At 34.1% G+C, this 16,036-nt stretch overlaps 1 protein-coding gene across 1 annotated transcript; it reads left to right on the plus strand.

Annotated features, from left to right (window-relative positions):
* Positions 1–9,809: 9,809 nt before the first annotated feature.
* LOC106131953 (uncharacterized) lies at positions 9,810–15,218 on the plus strand. Its single transcript, XM_060951729.1, has 5 exons — positions 9,810–10,029; positions 10,477–10,536; positions 11,029–13,529; positions 14,811–14,889; positions 15,205–15,218. The coding sequence occupies exons 1-5, from the start codon at positions 9,810–9,812 to the stop codon at positions 15,216–15,218; spliced, it is 2,874 nt and encodes a 957-aa protein (XP_060807712.1).
* Positions 15,219–16,036: the final 818 nt, after the last annotated feature.

Consider the following 16,036-nt stretch of genomic DNA (forward strand, 5'->3'; position numbering starts at 1 on the left):
ATTGTCTAAATTGTAAATTTGTAAGTGTGCACGTTTTATGGTACCTGAGTTCCAATCTTAAAAATTATCTAAGTCACTATTGGTATAAGCTGAGGACATTTGTGACTTACCCATTGTTATCTAACTTACTTACTAAATTACTTATTGTTGCAGTACCATAAACCAATGGACTAGCATGAAAAGATTGATTACAGATTAAATAAAAGAAGAAAGAATGTGATCGTGGCAAGTGGAAATTTGTGTTTCTGCCTACCACTCCGTGAAAGAAGTGTCATATACGATGATAATAAGTGATATAAAAATACTTCATCCTAAAAGTTCTTTGGAGTTTTTCAACTAAACTTGGCAGTCGTGTTGAAAATTAACGTGCATTTTGGCCGCTTTTAACGAGTGTAGTTGAGACTTCTCGAAAATAATATCTCGGTATAATAAGATGGAATTTATTAAATAAGAAACTTTTCGGCAATACTGGAGATTATATCTTTGGGTCTTAATGCTGATGTAAATCTTAAGCTTTAGTAGGTAATACACTTTATTGTAAAATAGGTTGTAGAAATATGCAAAAGTGCTCGTGAATTTAAACAACTTATAAGACATTTTTATAAACACAAACACACGCACGTGCATTATATGTATATGTATTATCCCTTGAGAACTTTAAGTATATTGTTTGTATTTTATGACTTATTTATATTCTGAGGGCAGAGATTTCAAATAAGATAGTATCTTGCTAGCCCATCGCCTAAAAGAATACCCATTTTGACAAGTATATATTTTACAACTTTAGAACTTTGAATATATTTCAATTGCTATGTGGTTATCAATTGAGAATAAAAGGTTTCTTTCTGTGAACAAAACATGAACAGCTCTCACAAAAAGTAGGCTTTTTTTACATTTTGCCATGAGTTTCCATGTAGTGTGTTTTATTTTCGACGAAAACACTACTTAGCAACACAATTTGCGTAGAAAATCTATTTCGCTGTCAACACAAAATTTTCCTTTACGTTATCCAGGTGACAGCGAGTATTTTTTTTATCGTGTCTCTTACTTTCTAAGCAAATTTAATTAAAAACAAGTCAAACTTTTTCTTTACCTTAAACTTAGTCCTGGCTTCCAGTTACAATTAATTCGCCGATAGAAAACTCATTAATCTCAACATAGTCTCGGAAAAATCTAAGTCTTAACGAAGAAAAAGTATGTAAGTGCAGGAAATTTCTCCAAAACTATTGTCTAATAGTCTGGAACGAACGACTAAGTGGCGAAACCACATTTTATTTACGGGTCGTGGGCTCAACGGTTCCATTTTTCTTCAAGTATTTGGGCACAGAGTAGGTACGTAAGATGACTAGGTAACGTTCGTTTCTATAATAATAACTATTTTATTTAATAATTCTTCTTCTTTTTATAAGAAATAATTAGTGTCAATCACGGTTAATGATAATAAATTGTGTTATTTTCTTAAGGTAATTGTCATGGACAATTAACTTGTTAAAATTTTGAATGTTTGTTTTGATTCATACAGTTAACAATATCGAGTCAAGTCAAGACTCGATATATTTGACTCAGGGCTATACAGAAAGATAATAAGAAAATTATAATCAATGCTCTTACAGTGAGGGAAAATAATTGGAGATATAATGACATAGCCAGAATTTCGGGAACTTTGACACTTGTAAAGACTATTCGTTATATTAAAATAACAGTATACAACCTGTTTTAAATTTTAACTTAGGACGCATTTGTTACTGATACCAAATCTACTTTCGTAGAGCTAAGTCTTTAGTCTGTACTTCCTCTGCAATTTGGGTCTGTTAGTTCGTAAACATGTACCGAATCTATTGAAGGAAGGTTTTCGTGCGAATGATATACAAACTTTATGGGGCTACGGTTTCCGGGGCATAGTATGTTTTCAAAAGTGTACGAGGCGTAGGTAACGAATTTTTTACCTCATAAGATAAACAAATATTGGTCTAATCTCTCAGATAATTTCATTCAATCAAATAATCAGAAATTTATCGAATAGAGTGTCTGATAAGAGCGTCTTTGGTCAAACCGTTAAAGTGCCAGATCAAAATTAGCGATGAGTTTGAAGAAACAGATTCGAATCTTACGTCGTTTTTGTACCAGTGACTTCTGAGTATTTTAGTTGCTAAGCGATGCTTTTATAATGAGGGAAAAATCATCATAATGAAACCTGCACAGGCAACTGGATGTACCATGATCCAATATAGGTAATCTTCCTCTGCAAAGGTTGCGGGGGTCAGATGAAAATCATTTCATATAAAACCTAACCCGATCAGAGGTGATGATGAAATCAGAACTAATGACAGGAGGAAAGTGAGGAGATACGTTTTCAAAAAATAAACGTATAGGTTCTTCTTTCATACCCGGTTCCTTATAGACTTTCTCCAATGAAAGGATGTAAAATAAAATTTGATGCGATATGGAATCATTTGATTAAATTAAGTAAGACAATGAATTTAAATCATAGGGCGCGCCTGCGCCATAACGACGTTCCTAAGTAATCTTAGGACCGAATAGCATTTCTTTCAATGGACGCTCATTTTGGCGGCTGGTCTAATTGATCGGCTAAAGCGTTTTAAAAAATTTTTACGTTTGTTTAATATGCAATTTCAAGTTTCCACGTATTAACTTACAGTTTATTTCAGAAGCATACTTCGACTATTTTCAGAAGATAAATAAATTAATATTATTCGCTTAGTTCGAATATACAATAAAGTAAAAGAAATAATTAGTCGCCCATAATAATCGTTTGATGATCAAACGATGGACGACGAATTATTTTATTACTAATCGGTTGTACTTTCTGATATACATATGTTTTTTTAAAGAAACCCACTCAGTTTTGTCTTCTATATATGCGGCCAAAATTTCCTCGCGATGTTTTCCCTCATCGAAAAATTTTCAAATTATAAACTTCCCGAATATCAAGAAAAGGCAAGGGTGACGAACATCCTCGCCTTTTCCCGCTATACAGGTTCGGCTTTGCAAATAATGCGGCGCCAGGAATGCCGCTGGAGTGCATTCTTCCTAAGACACGTTTCATGCCCCACTGACTATTCGTCAGCCAGATGGTTTGAGGTTCCCCTCCCCAGCTTCCTAGCATACATAGAAGGAGAGTGCCTTCACCACCAGTGCCTCTTCTGCATGACCGTACCATCTGAGCCTTGATTCAGAAGGATTTAGGCGCAACTTCCGAAATATCAACACTTTCTTTAAAACGCTACATCTCATGAATTACAAAAAGATGTAGATTTCCTTTTCACTTTTTTCCTTTTACAAAATTTTTATCTCAACGATCCGCCGGATTACTCCCTCCCCAGTCACCGATTTGAAACGTAATTACTAAGGTTTATTGCAAAGTTAATTAGCATTTTCCACTTGGAAAGTTGTTAACAACTTTTTATTGCGTTACATTTTTGATATCAATCATTAAACTTTTGGAAAATATTTTGGCTGTCATGTTCTTGTGAAGTTTCCTTCCTGTAGTAGAACTCCTAAGTTGTTAAAGGTAATGAGAAAGATCATAGTTTAGAATTTTAGAAAATTAAGACCATATTGGGAACCTAAGTAAACAATTTCATATCTCTAGACCCGTTTTGTTTTGATATACCCCACAGTCAATTAATCAATTTCCTGTTTTAAGTTTAAAGATAAAAAAATTAGCTCAAAGCAACACTGAATAATAATAATATGTAAATCATGTAGCTTAAAGGATAATACGGTACGTGACATGATCTGTTATAATGTAAAATGATATCATTATAGGCCATAAGGATTAAGGTCCTTCTAAAATATACCCCAATGAACCAAAATTTTCAGATCACGTGGCCCAGAAATTGACTAAAATATTCTTGAAGGTATTCACATATCACGTGTTAATTCCTTACGGGGTTCGTTAAGCGGCATAGCTTAGTGACAGAATTAATATTAAAGATAATAAAATAAAATATTAAAGCACCTTTATTCATGATGAATTTATTATAGAACAAGAACAATGGGGCAATTACAAATCGATTGAGAAATCCTTTTTTTTATAATACCTTGACAGGTTACAAATGACGAAACCAAAGATTTAAAAGACTATTAGATACATAAATAAATAATATTCGACATTACTACACATACAATCGAATCCTCTCATTTTTTCATGTTAACGGTTGCGACGCTCAACCGTTGTGTTTCAGGGCTCGGGTTCCACCTACTCGTTTCCAACCTGAAAGGAAATTTTGTTAAACTAATTGACTAAACTGTGTGCCCGCTGCTCCTCATTCCTTGTAGTTTGTAAAAGTCAATCAAGGGATAGGCTAAACAACTTCGCTTCCCTTTTTTTGAGCGATGGGTTTGCAACCTGTCACTATTTGAATCTCAATTCTGTGTAACCATGCAGCTGAACGGTGCTTTTCAGTCTTTCAGAGACTATTGAATCTGTCTACCCCGTAAGGGATAAAGTCGTAAACAAACATTTGTATGTAATTGACTTTAAGAACGCGATTATCCTACTAAAATCGTGGAATCCCTAAATCGCTCCTATCCTTATTTCAAACAAATCGCCTGCGCTGACGTGGGGGCCAATTATTGAGACAAATGGATCCCACGGGATACGAGAAACTGAACTATTTGCCTATAATATATGTCAAGATGTAAGGAAGTGCTTAGCTTCGTAACTTAGCTGGGTAATATGTTATCATCGGTTACACAAACTGAAATTATTAATGTGGAAGTGAGATGGCATGTTTGTTGTTTCTTCACGCTATATTATTATGTACTAAATAACCAATATTTCTAATGCATGAAAGAAAAAGTTAAAATAGCTGATTATTACGTAACTATACCTAATCATTGTTATCTGGGTACAGTTTTTGTGCACACACATTCTACACATAAAGGCGTCGGAATTATATATTTTTTTAATAAGCAGCGTATGCAAGCTCTATCCAATAAATAATGATCATTTGGTCAATATTTAATTTTCAAATAATAATATTGAGTAGAAAATAAAGATAAATTAAATATATTAATAAATTAAATAAAACAATACATATATCGCCAAATTTCAATAAAATATAATACGAAGACGAAGACGACTAATGGATAGGCTTATAAACTTGGGATTCTTCCTTTAGGCGAAGGGCAACCTGTCACTATTTGAATGTCAATTCTATCATCAAGCCAATAATCTGGACGTGGCCTTTGAAAGACTAATAGTCTTTTCAAGACTATTTGGCTTTGTCTACCCCGCAAGGGATATTGACTTGACTATTATGTAAATATCGTTGAGTTAGTATCACGAAGCATAAGTTTCTTACCTACTTCGAGGCTAATTACAATTACATTTATTAATATTCGTGTAATTTATCCCTTATTTTTTTATTAGTTATTTACTTAAATACTTATGAGGTGTCAATATATTTTGCAAAAACTAGAAAAAATACAATCTAACAGATCAATAAACAAAAACAATAAACCTTAACAATGACCCTGCGTGTTTGATAAGGTCAAAAGATACATTAGCAGCAACGAAGTACAAAACATCAAAAACGTATTATATTGCCATCAGGCCCTATAAGGGAAACAAACTTTTTAACAGTATTTTGTCCAAAAATCAACTCCATTATTAATAAACTTTTTGCTGGTTATCTTACATTTTATATCTTTGTAATGTTTGTTTAATTGGTTATTTCTCGTTCAAAAAATTTAATATACACTGATCACGCCTTATTCTCAGAGTGGTAGGCAGAGACTACATCTGTCCGTTTCCTAAAATGAAAACTTATCTTGCATCATCCACTTTCGTTAAGTTTATCAAGAAAGGTCGCCATTTTTAGTCACCCTTGACCTGACCTTTCACTAGGTGATCCCCAATTTGTTAAAGCCTTCTCCGTCTAATACCGTCATTGTAATCACCTTCTATATTTGCTTAGTTAACCTGTTTTCATTCCCAAATTTTGCATGAATATAATATGCCACTTTTTATTGGTAACTAGACATTCGCCCGGGATTCGCTCTTGAAGGAATGTCAAAAGTAGCCTTTATCACTTCAAGAGGACCAATCTCTCTCTGTGACAAATTTCATGAAAATGTTGCAAAACGACAAAGTGTCATAAGTTTTCTTTAAAGAATAGCATTTCGCATTTTTGTGGGCGTGCTGCGTGTTGTATCAAGAATTAGACAAAAAATTTAATAATTAAGAAAATTATGTTCTATGTAGATAAAGCAATTCCTTAATGAAATTCGAAATGTGCAATCAAGAGAAAATGTACTTTATTTCAAACACGGTTTGGTCCAAATTCGTCCGTAAATTTATTTAGAAATTAAATGTAAAGGTCCCCGGGGCTAAACTAGGCTAATCATAAGAAATTTGGGGACAGATCTACAAATTTTTAGAATGAGCACTTTATAAAATCGCTTTGCTTTTCTGTGAATACACTAATTTGAATATTCTAAAGAAATGAAATGAAACACAAATATTAGGTAGAACTTATATAATATACAAAGAAATAATAATGAAGAAATGTTTTGGTACTGTCTAAATAATAGTTTTTTCTTTATAGGAGCAAATACATACTTCACGGAGTAGAGAGGACCAATAATCACAACAATGGAAGTACTTACTACTTACTTACTACTCGTAATAAATACTTACTTTCAGCTGAATGGTTAAAGATGGAATTGTAATTAAGACATAGTTACAGGTGACAATTATTTTAGTTATAGCTGTCACCCGCGGTTCCACCTGCGTTTAAAGTACCATATGTCCTACTCCGAACTCCGAACCCGAAAGTTACAAACATTTTAATATAAAGTTAAATGTGTTTGACCTTGTAAGTCAGTCAGTTAATTTGGTGAAATGCAACACATTTTACAAGTCACGGCATTTGTTAGCCCGTTGGGCGCTGTTTCACTAAATTAAAGTCTTTTAATGTAGGAAATTTCCGACTTCATCTGTGAAAAAATTAAAGCAATTTTAATATGAAATTTAAGAATTTAAAGTATAAAAACTTTCAAATACGAGTATAAGGTATTTATATGAGCCATGTTATTTAGCAAATACAACAGGATTACTTCAATCACTAAATCCCATTAATTCAATCCCAAATTATTTATTCATTAGATAGTCATATCTTTTATTTAAGTTTCATCTATTGAACTAAGTTTATTGAAAAATCACATGAACATGACATAGACTTTTTGAATTTTTTCTTGGATTTTTCTTTCAAGTGGCATCTTTAGTCCCGGTTATATCCTCACCACCCTGGAGAGGAGCCCGGATTATTCCTTTGACCATAGATCCTTGATTAAATAAGTCAGGTTTTTACACGAACCGACTACCATCTGACCTCCGCAACATTTGCAGGAGAACCTAACCCGTATTGACCAATAACTCAGAATCAGTTATACCCAAAGAAAGTACAAGATTTTTGAGATACTAACAATACTATATTCCATAATTAATACTTATAAAGATAAATATCTAAAGTCCAGACAAATCAGAAAAAGTTCATTTTTCATCATGCGCTGGCCAGGATTTAAACCCGAGACCACAAAGGCCTGATTAGAAATAACGATTCAATCTATACAAAATGTAACATTTAAAATCAGGCAAGTATGTACATGCAATAGCAACTTCCAATGTACAAATACTCGTACAATTTTAACTTTTCGCCTACAAACACGAAATAAGATAGCGAAATAAGCTCACCTCCGAGAATTGTACTGAATATCACAGTTACAGCACAAAATATGGATAGTAAAGAATTTAATGTCACGATAGGAGATTTATTGTCAATCTATTGATTTCATGCCATTTCATATATGATTTGATGGTGTCGTGTGCTTTCCGAAACTTTAGAATAGAACTAGTCCATATCATTCCCTTGGATGTCGTAAAAGGCGACTAAGGGTAAATAAAGACTATAAAGTAAAGGCTAATAAACTTGGGATTTTTGATGTAGGCGATGGGCTAGTAACGACAGGTTGCTAGCCCATCAAACCCATGCAAGCCCAGCAAACTATTAAAGCATATTTATGTGATAATTTTGCAAAATAAAGTGTCGAATTGTTCCCAGATATTTTCTTGTATGACGTTAGGTTCTCCTGCAAAAGTGGCGAAGATTAGAGGCGAGTCGCTCTTTCCCGAAGGGGTAGGCAGAGACAACATATTTCCACCTATCTCATTAAACTACATATTTTGCTTCATCCATTTTCATCAATCTCTTCATGTAATCTCGTCGATATATCTTTGACCATTGTTTTTAAACAGAAAGAAAACTTCTCGACATTCTATATTTTGTGACCGCAGTAATAGCATAAAGAAGGAAGCGTAGTTTGACAGTTGGTAACTGTAGTCGTATTTGTGAACCAAAGGGGCACAAAATTTGCTATAAATCATTGTAAGAAGATTCTGATACACGAAAATGTAGTTTTATACTTTCATTGTGTCTTTTACTATACATTTTTTAATGTATGTACAATGATGTACATACATAGATACAAACATATGGTCACGTCTATATCCCTTGTGGGGTAGACAGAGCCAACAGACTTGAAAAGACTGATAGGCCACGCTCAGCTATTTGGTTTAATGATAGAATTGAGATTCAAATAGTGCCAGGTTGCTAGCCCATCGCCCAAAAGAAGAATCCCAAGTTTATAAGCTAATCCCTTACTCGCCTTTTACGACATCCGTGGGAAAGAGATAGAGTAGTCCTATTCATTTTCTATTGGTGCCGGGAACCACACGGCACGGGTTCCGGTTTTACCTATTTTTATCCTCCTGTTATTGCAGTTTTATACTCATCTCTCGATGAACTCGGGGTCCGTTTATGGGATCCTAAAGTTTTTAAGTCAAAGTATTTTTTAATATCAGTGTTCAAACTTCTATGAATTTCATTTTCAAACATTCAACCTCTTTGTGTTACTATTTGTTTGTTGCTAGCCAAGTGCTGGCCAGTTATAAAAACAATACTTTATTTTTTATTTGATGGAATGCTAGTGAAAAAAATTCGAATTTTTTTGACATCTAAACAAAACAAATTTAATGAGTGCATGTTTTTAAGAATTAAATCCTGTCTTAGTTAATTTTTATCTAACCAATAATTGTGATAATCAGTGCAAATATACCAACATTGAATTTCTTAACCACAAATATCAGTTTCATTTTTCCAGTTCAAACATTTCACCATAAACATTTGGTCCTAATCGAGCCACATCATTTCCAGCTATGCAGTCCCTTTGAATTACTTTTGTACATTTAAATAGCTTGTACATAAAGCTTATCTCAAGTTCCGTACTCCTTATGCATGCTTTTGTACATATTTTTCGTCTTACTCCTATGAACACTTACATTCTACTTAAGCTTGGTGTTTTTCCCAAAACAAGACCCTTGACTTTCCCGTCATATGCGGTGCATGTATAGAACCTTCCTCTATTACTATTACGATTGAGAATCGACGCGACAATTGGAAGACAAGACCAGGCAGTGCAGCGGAACGGCGTATAGCAGAAAGTTGCCTCTCCAAGCTGGTGGTCTACGTCCAGGCAGAGTACAAGCCGCAGAGATAAGTCATTTGCAGTTATATAAAGTGAAAGTGAATGTGAGTGAATAATTTTCTATAATATTCTTACCAAGTACTAAGCTAGAGCTAGACTTTTGAGTATTGAGAACTATTGACAGAAGTTAATATTAGAATTACACATGAACAGTGCGTTTTTCATCAAAGTACCTGCATTATCAGAAGAATTTATTGAACATACATTTATAGGTATAGTTTTATTTAAGTAACAAAATGGAAGCTTTAATAAATGTCCAAAAAAAACTTATGACTTCCATAAATAAGGCTTTCATAAATTTTAAGAAATGCCCGAAAGATAGACTGTCACCCGAGTATATCGAAATCCGGTTAGATAATTTAGAGCGGGATTGGTTGCTTTTTAGGGATAATGACAATAAATTGTATAATATTCCAGAACTATCTGAATTTGTAAATACAGAATATGTTAAGAATGGTATGTATGACGAAGCCGAAGAAGTTTATATCGAGTGTAAAGCTCACATGAAATTATGTTTAAAGAAGCTTAGCGTTACAAGTTCTTCGGCTGAGTCACATATTAATACGACTTTGTGCAGCAACCAAGGAAATAATTTAGTATCATGCGCTAAGTTGCCTAAAATTTGTATTCCTACTTTTTCCGGAAAATATTCCGAGTGGACTACGTTCCACGATATGTTCTTGTCTCTCATCCATAATAACACCGCATTGGATGATGTACAAAAACTGCACTACCTAAAGGGTCATCTCACGGGTGAAGCGGAGTTACTTATTCGTCATACACCTATCACGGCATCCAATTATACTCAATGTTGGTCTCAACTCGAAAAAAGGTATAATAATAAGCGTTACTTAGCGAATTGTATTCTTAAAAGATTATTTGGACAAAGACGTTTATTTACAGAATCGGCTCCAGCTCTAAAAGACTTGCTTGACACAACCACTGACTGTTTAAGCGCATTAGGTAACTTAGGCATAGATGTTAATCAATGGGATATAATCATCATACATATAGTGACTTTTAAATTAGATAGTGAAACGCGAAAACATTGGGAGCTAACTATTTCTAACTCAGATTGCAATGATAATGAGTTACCTACATTTATACAATTTTCAAGGTTTTTAGAAAGTCGATTTAGAGCTCTCGAATTTATTGAACCAAAGGGTCAGCAAAGATCATTAGTACAACATAACATTGGCTCACACACTCAACCAAGGGCACTAGTTGCCACAAATAGTTCTACCATGCTCTGTGAATATTGTTCTGAAAAACATAAACTGTGTTTTTGTAGCGAGTTTGCTCAACAAGAAATTGACGTTAGACGCGATTTTGTAGTAAAAAATAGAATGTGTTTTAATTGTCTAGGAAGCAATCATACTAGTTATAACTGTCAAAATCCTGGTAAGTGTCGAGTTTGTAATAAGCGCCATCACACACTTTTACACTCTCCTACAGAGCAAGAACGAGATCTTACAAAACAACCGGTAGAATCAGTCAATCTTTCTACTAGTACTAATCAAATAACATCATGTATTTCTACTGCTAAAGTTATTAAAACTAAACAAGTATTATTAGCCACTGCATTGCTAAAGGCACAAACAAAGACAGGTGAATTTCAATTGATAAGAGCTTTAATTGACCAAGGCTCACAGGCCTCTTTTATAACTGAATCAGCTGTGCAATTCTTACGTTTGAAGAAAATTCCTGTTAAAGGAATAATATCTTGTTTAGGAAATTCCAAGACCGTAAATGCTACACATATGGTTATCACTAATATACAATCACGTATTGATCCTCATTTTGTTATTCAAATACACGCTTATGTCCTCAATAATATTACATCATATCTACCTGAAACAAAAGTAGAATCTCTTGATTGGTTAGATATAAAGGATATAAATTTAGCAGATCCGCAGTTCAACACTCCCAATAGAATAGATATGTTACTGGGTGCTGACATATTTAGCTGTATTTTGAAGGAAGGTATGAGAAAGAACCCAATTGGAAACCTAGTAGCACAAAGCACAAGTCTTGGGTGGATTCTTTCGGGCGTGGTCGAAACAACAGGAAAATGCAAACCTGTTAATATTAGTATATCCTCTATGCATGTTCGGGTTAATGATGATGAAATACTAAAGAAATTTTGGGAAATTGAAGAACAACAGCCTCGATTAAGTAAGTTACCAACTGAGGAAGAACAACGATGTGAAGAATTTTTTAGAGCTACAACTACAAGAACGGAGTTAGGAAGATACGTGGTAAGTCTACCATTCAAAACTGAAGAACCATTTTGCACCGGAGGCAATTCTAGACACATTGCGATAAAAAGGCTAGAAGCATTAGAGAAGAAATTAGACAAGGACAACGACTTGAAAAACAAATACATTGAAGTTATAAATGAATACCTTAAATTAGACCATATGAGACCTGTTAAGGAAACTGATGATATGACGGAATTCGCTGTATATTTGCCGCACCACGCTGTAGTAAGAAATGACAAATCTACTTCAAAAGTACGTGTAGTTTTCAATGCGTCAAGCCCAAATAATAAAGGAGTTTCTTTGAATGATACTCTCATGGTTGGACCAACTCTACAAGCTGATCTGCGTCATATTATTATGAGATGGCGATTACATCCCATTGCATTAGTAGCAGATATTATTAAAATGTATCGTCAAGTAAGGATCAATGAAAATGATGCTATATATCAAAGAATTGTATGGCGCAATAAACCTGAAGATGAAATAAAGGACTATGAGTTGGTAACGGTGACATTTGGAACAGCTTCCGCACCTTTTCTAGCAGTACGAGCCATGCATCAATTAGCTTATGATGAAGGTAAGCATTATCCTATAGCTGCAGATAATGTCTTAAACAATTTTTATATGGACGATCTGATGTCAGGTTGTTCAACAGTTCAAGACGGTATAGAACTATACACACAACTAACACAATTATTAAAAAAAGGAGGATTTCAGTTACAGAAATGGAAAAGTAACGATAAAGATCTACAGAAGCAAATAGAAACGTGTGAGGCGGAAGAAAAAAGAGAATGGAAGGAAAATGAAAACGTGGACACAAGTACAAGTGATGATATACATATTACTTTAGATGACACAATAAAAATACTGGGACTTACCTGGAATTGTGATAAGGACTATTTCCGATATTTGGTTCACCTCCCGGCATTATCAGGACCTGCAACAAAAAGATCTGTCCTATCCGATATAGCGCGTTTATTTGATCCTTTGGGCTGGATCGCTCCTGCTGTAATTTTAGCAAAAATATTTATCCAAAAGCTTTGGTTATCTGGAATAGGATGGGATGAAGTTCTTTCCACAAAATTATTGAAAGAATGGGAAACATACCGTGAAGAATTACAACAAGTTTCAAAGGTCCACATCCCTCGATGGGTTGGTACCGCGACTGATAGCTCTAATGTAGAGCTTCATGGATTTTGTGATGCGTCGAAATTAGCATATGCAGCTGTAATATATATTAGAGTTCTTGATAGTACTGGAAACGTCAATACTTCGTTACTTGTTGCTAAAACACGTGTTGCCCCAGTAAAACAAGTGAGTATCCCGCGTTTGGAACTATGCGGCGCCGTGTTACTTGCCAAATTATTATACGAGGCAACCGAAGTCTTACATATTGAAAAGAGTAAGGTCAAAGCATGGACAGACTCTACAATAGTGCTTTCATGGTTGAATAGCCACCCAAGTAGATGGAAGACATTTGTAGCCAATAGGGTTTCAGAAATATTGAATCTGATAGATTCATCTCATTGGCATCATGTGTCTTCTAAGGACAATCCCGCTGATTGTGCATCCAGAGGAGTTCAACCGGCTTTATTATCAGAATGTATGCTTTGGATATCCGGTCCTTCATTTTTACAAAATAGTATGATAGAATACAAACGGCCAATAGATTTGGATACACATGTAGAAGAAAATGTAAACATACATATTGCAATTGTTACGACAGAATCTTTTCTTTCGAGATTTTCTTCCCTCTCACAGTTATTAAGAGTCGTATCTTATTGTAGACGATTTTTAAAAAATAATAGAACGCAAAACCATTATATACATAAGACAGAATTGGATCAAGCCTTAAAGTGTTGCCTTAAACTAGCTCAACGAGAAGAATTTCCAGAAGAGTACAATCACTTAACAAAACAGTCTCATAATAGTGAGATTAAATCCGGAAAATTAAAATCATTGTGCCCGTATTTAGATGAAGATGAAATCATAAGGGTGAGTGGCAGATTACAACAATCTCAATTGGAAGAAGATACAAAACATCCTATAGTGCTTCCTCACTCTTCTCCTTTGACCAAATTAATTATAGCTGATGCACACAACAAAACTTTACACGGCGGACCCCAGTTGATGTTAAATTATTTGAGAACGGGATATTGGATAATTGGGGCTAGAAGTCTTGTCAAAAATCATGTCCATAAATGTGTACGATGCATAAGGTATAGAGCAAATATAAAAACTCCACTCATGGGATCGCTTCCATCTGTACGATGTTCTCCAGCAAGACCATTTATTCATAGTGGGTTAGATTACGCTGGACCTATCAATATAAGAGTTTCTAAAGGAAGAGGTAATAAATCATACAAAGGTTATATTTGCGTATTTGTATGCATGGTTACTCGTGCTACTCACTTGGAAATAGTCAGTGATATGACTACAGAAGCATTTTTAGCGGCATTTCGCAGATTTGTAGCACGAAGAGGTCATTGCTTAAAGTTATTTAGTGACAATGGTACAACATTTGTAGGAGCATCAAAAGAACTAGTTAAATTACGGAATATTCAGCAATCAATAGCGTCACTTGTAGAAACGAATGGTACTGAATGGCACTATATACCACCCCATGCACCTAATTTTGGGGGATTATGGGAAAGTGCGGTCAAATCTACTAAATATCATTTGAAAAGAATACTAGGAGATTCGACTTTAACGTTTGAAGAGATGAGTACACTTTTGTGTCAAATAGAAGCTTGCTTGAATTCACGTCCTATGACATTTCTTAACAATACAGATCCATCTGAACCAACTGCGTTGACTCCAGGTCACTTTCTAGTAGGTGAGCCATTGTTGTCGGTACCTGATTTTAATTTCGAAAGATCAAAAGTAAGCTCTTTAACAAGATGGCAACTAATTCAAAGGATGTTGCAAAGTTTTTGGCAACGCTGGTCAAATGAATATCTCACAACATTAATGCAGAGATATAAATGGACTAAACAAATACCCGCGCCTAAACTCAATGATGTAGTTCTTATTAAAGAGGACAATCTCCCTCCAAGTCAGTGGTTATTAGGTCGAGTAGTCGAAACTCACCCTGGAGCTGACCTTGTAACTCGTGTAGTTTCTATACGCACCAAATCTTCTATTATAAAACGTCCAGTTTCGAAGCTATGTATCTTGCCTGTTACGGATTAGAAATACAAATATGATTCCTACATTGTCACAAATACAAATTAATTATTTTCTTTTGTTCAAGAATGTACGCAATGATAATTCTAATGCTTGCATAATGTATTTTTAGTTTAATTTGTTGTTTATTCATTAAGTGAAATAAGAAGTTATGTTATGTTATGTTTATATCTTGATTTTACAGAAAGGTATTACTAATTGTTTTCATTTTAGTTTATTAATTATCAACTAGGTTTAGTTATAATGTTTTGAAATGATTTCAACCATCTATTAAATATTAGTGTATAAACCAATGTTACCAACTTCGAAGTTTCATGGCAGACGTCTTCTAAGGCCATCTTGCAATAGATGTCCTTGGCGGGCGGTATGTTCAAACTTCTATGAATTTCATTTTCAAACATTCAACCTCTTTGTGTTACTATTTGTTTGTTGCTAGCCAAGTGCTGGCCAGTTATAAAAACAATACTTTATTTTTTATTTGATGGAATGCTAGTGAAAAAAATTCGAATTTTTTTGACATCTAAACAAAACAAATTTAATGAGTGCATGTTTTTAAGAATTAAATCCTGTCTTAGTTAATTTTTATCTAACCAATAATTGTGATAATCAGTGCAAATATACCAACATTGAATTTCTTAACCACAAATATCAGTTTCATTTTTCCAGTTCAAACATTTCACCATAAACAATCAGGAAATTTTCTTTTAATATTCGTTTGTTGTTTTTTCCATTCGATTCAGTAAAAATTTCGTCGACATATAATAAGCTATTCCTCGTCTGTGCTTTCGTAAGTCATAGGGCTGGTTAAATTCTAGATTTTTTTTTATTTTTTTAAACCTTTTTTGTACTACAATATGTATGTATATTTCAAGACTTATCTTCCAGTCAACCATTGGTTGTTAGTTTTGTTCACAAAAAAAATCCGTCTCATCAAAAATTCACAGAAACAAATGTAATTTATTTTCAATAGCTTTAGCTATTTTATATTAATTCGTTTCCCTAACCCCTTCGATACA

The sequence above is a fragment of the Amyelois transitella genome, chromosome 26 (assembly GCF_032362555.1).
Source record: "Amyelois transitella isolate CPQ chromosome 26, ilAmyTran1.1, whole genome shotgun sequence".
Classification (NCBI taxonomy): Eukaryota; Metazoa; Arthropoda; class Insecta; order Lepidoptera; family Pyralidae; genus Amyelois; species Amyelois transitella.

Coding starts and splice junctions, on each gene's coding strand:
- LOC106131953 (XM_060951729.1), top strand. CDS start 9,810: ATGGAAGCTTTAATAAATGTCCAAAAAAAACTTATGACTTCCATAAAT. Junction 10,030..10,476: donor TACAGAATATGTTAAGAATG/GTATGTATGACG, acceptor GTTTATTTACAG/AATCGGCTCCAGCTCTAAAA. Junction 10,537..11,028: donor TGACTGTTTAAGCGCATTAG/GTAACTTAGGCA, acceptor ACTCTCCTACAG/AGCAAGAACGAGATCTTACA.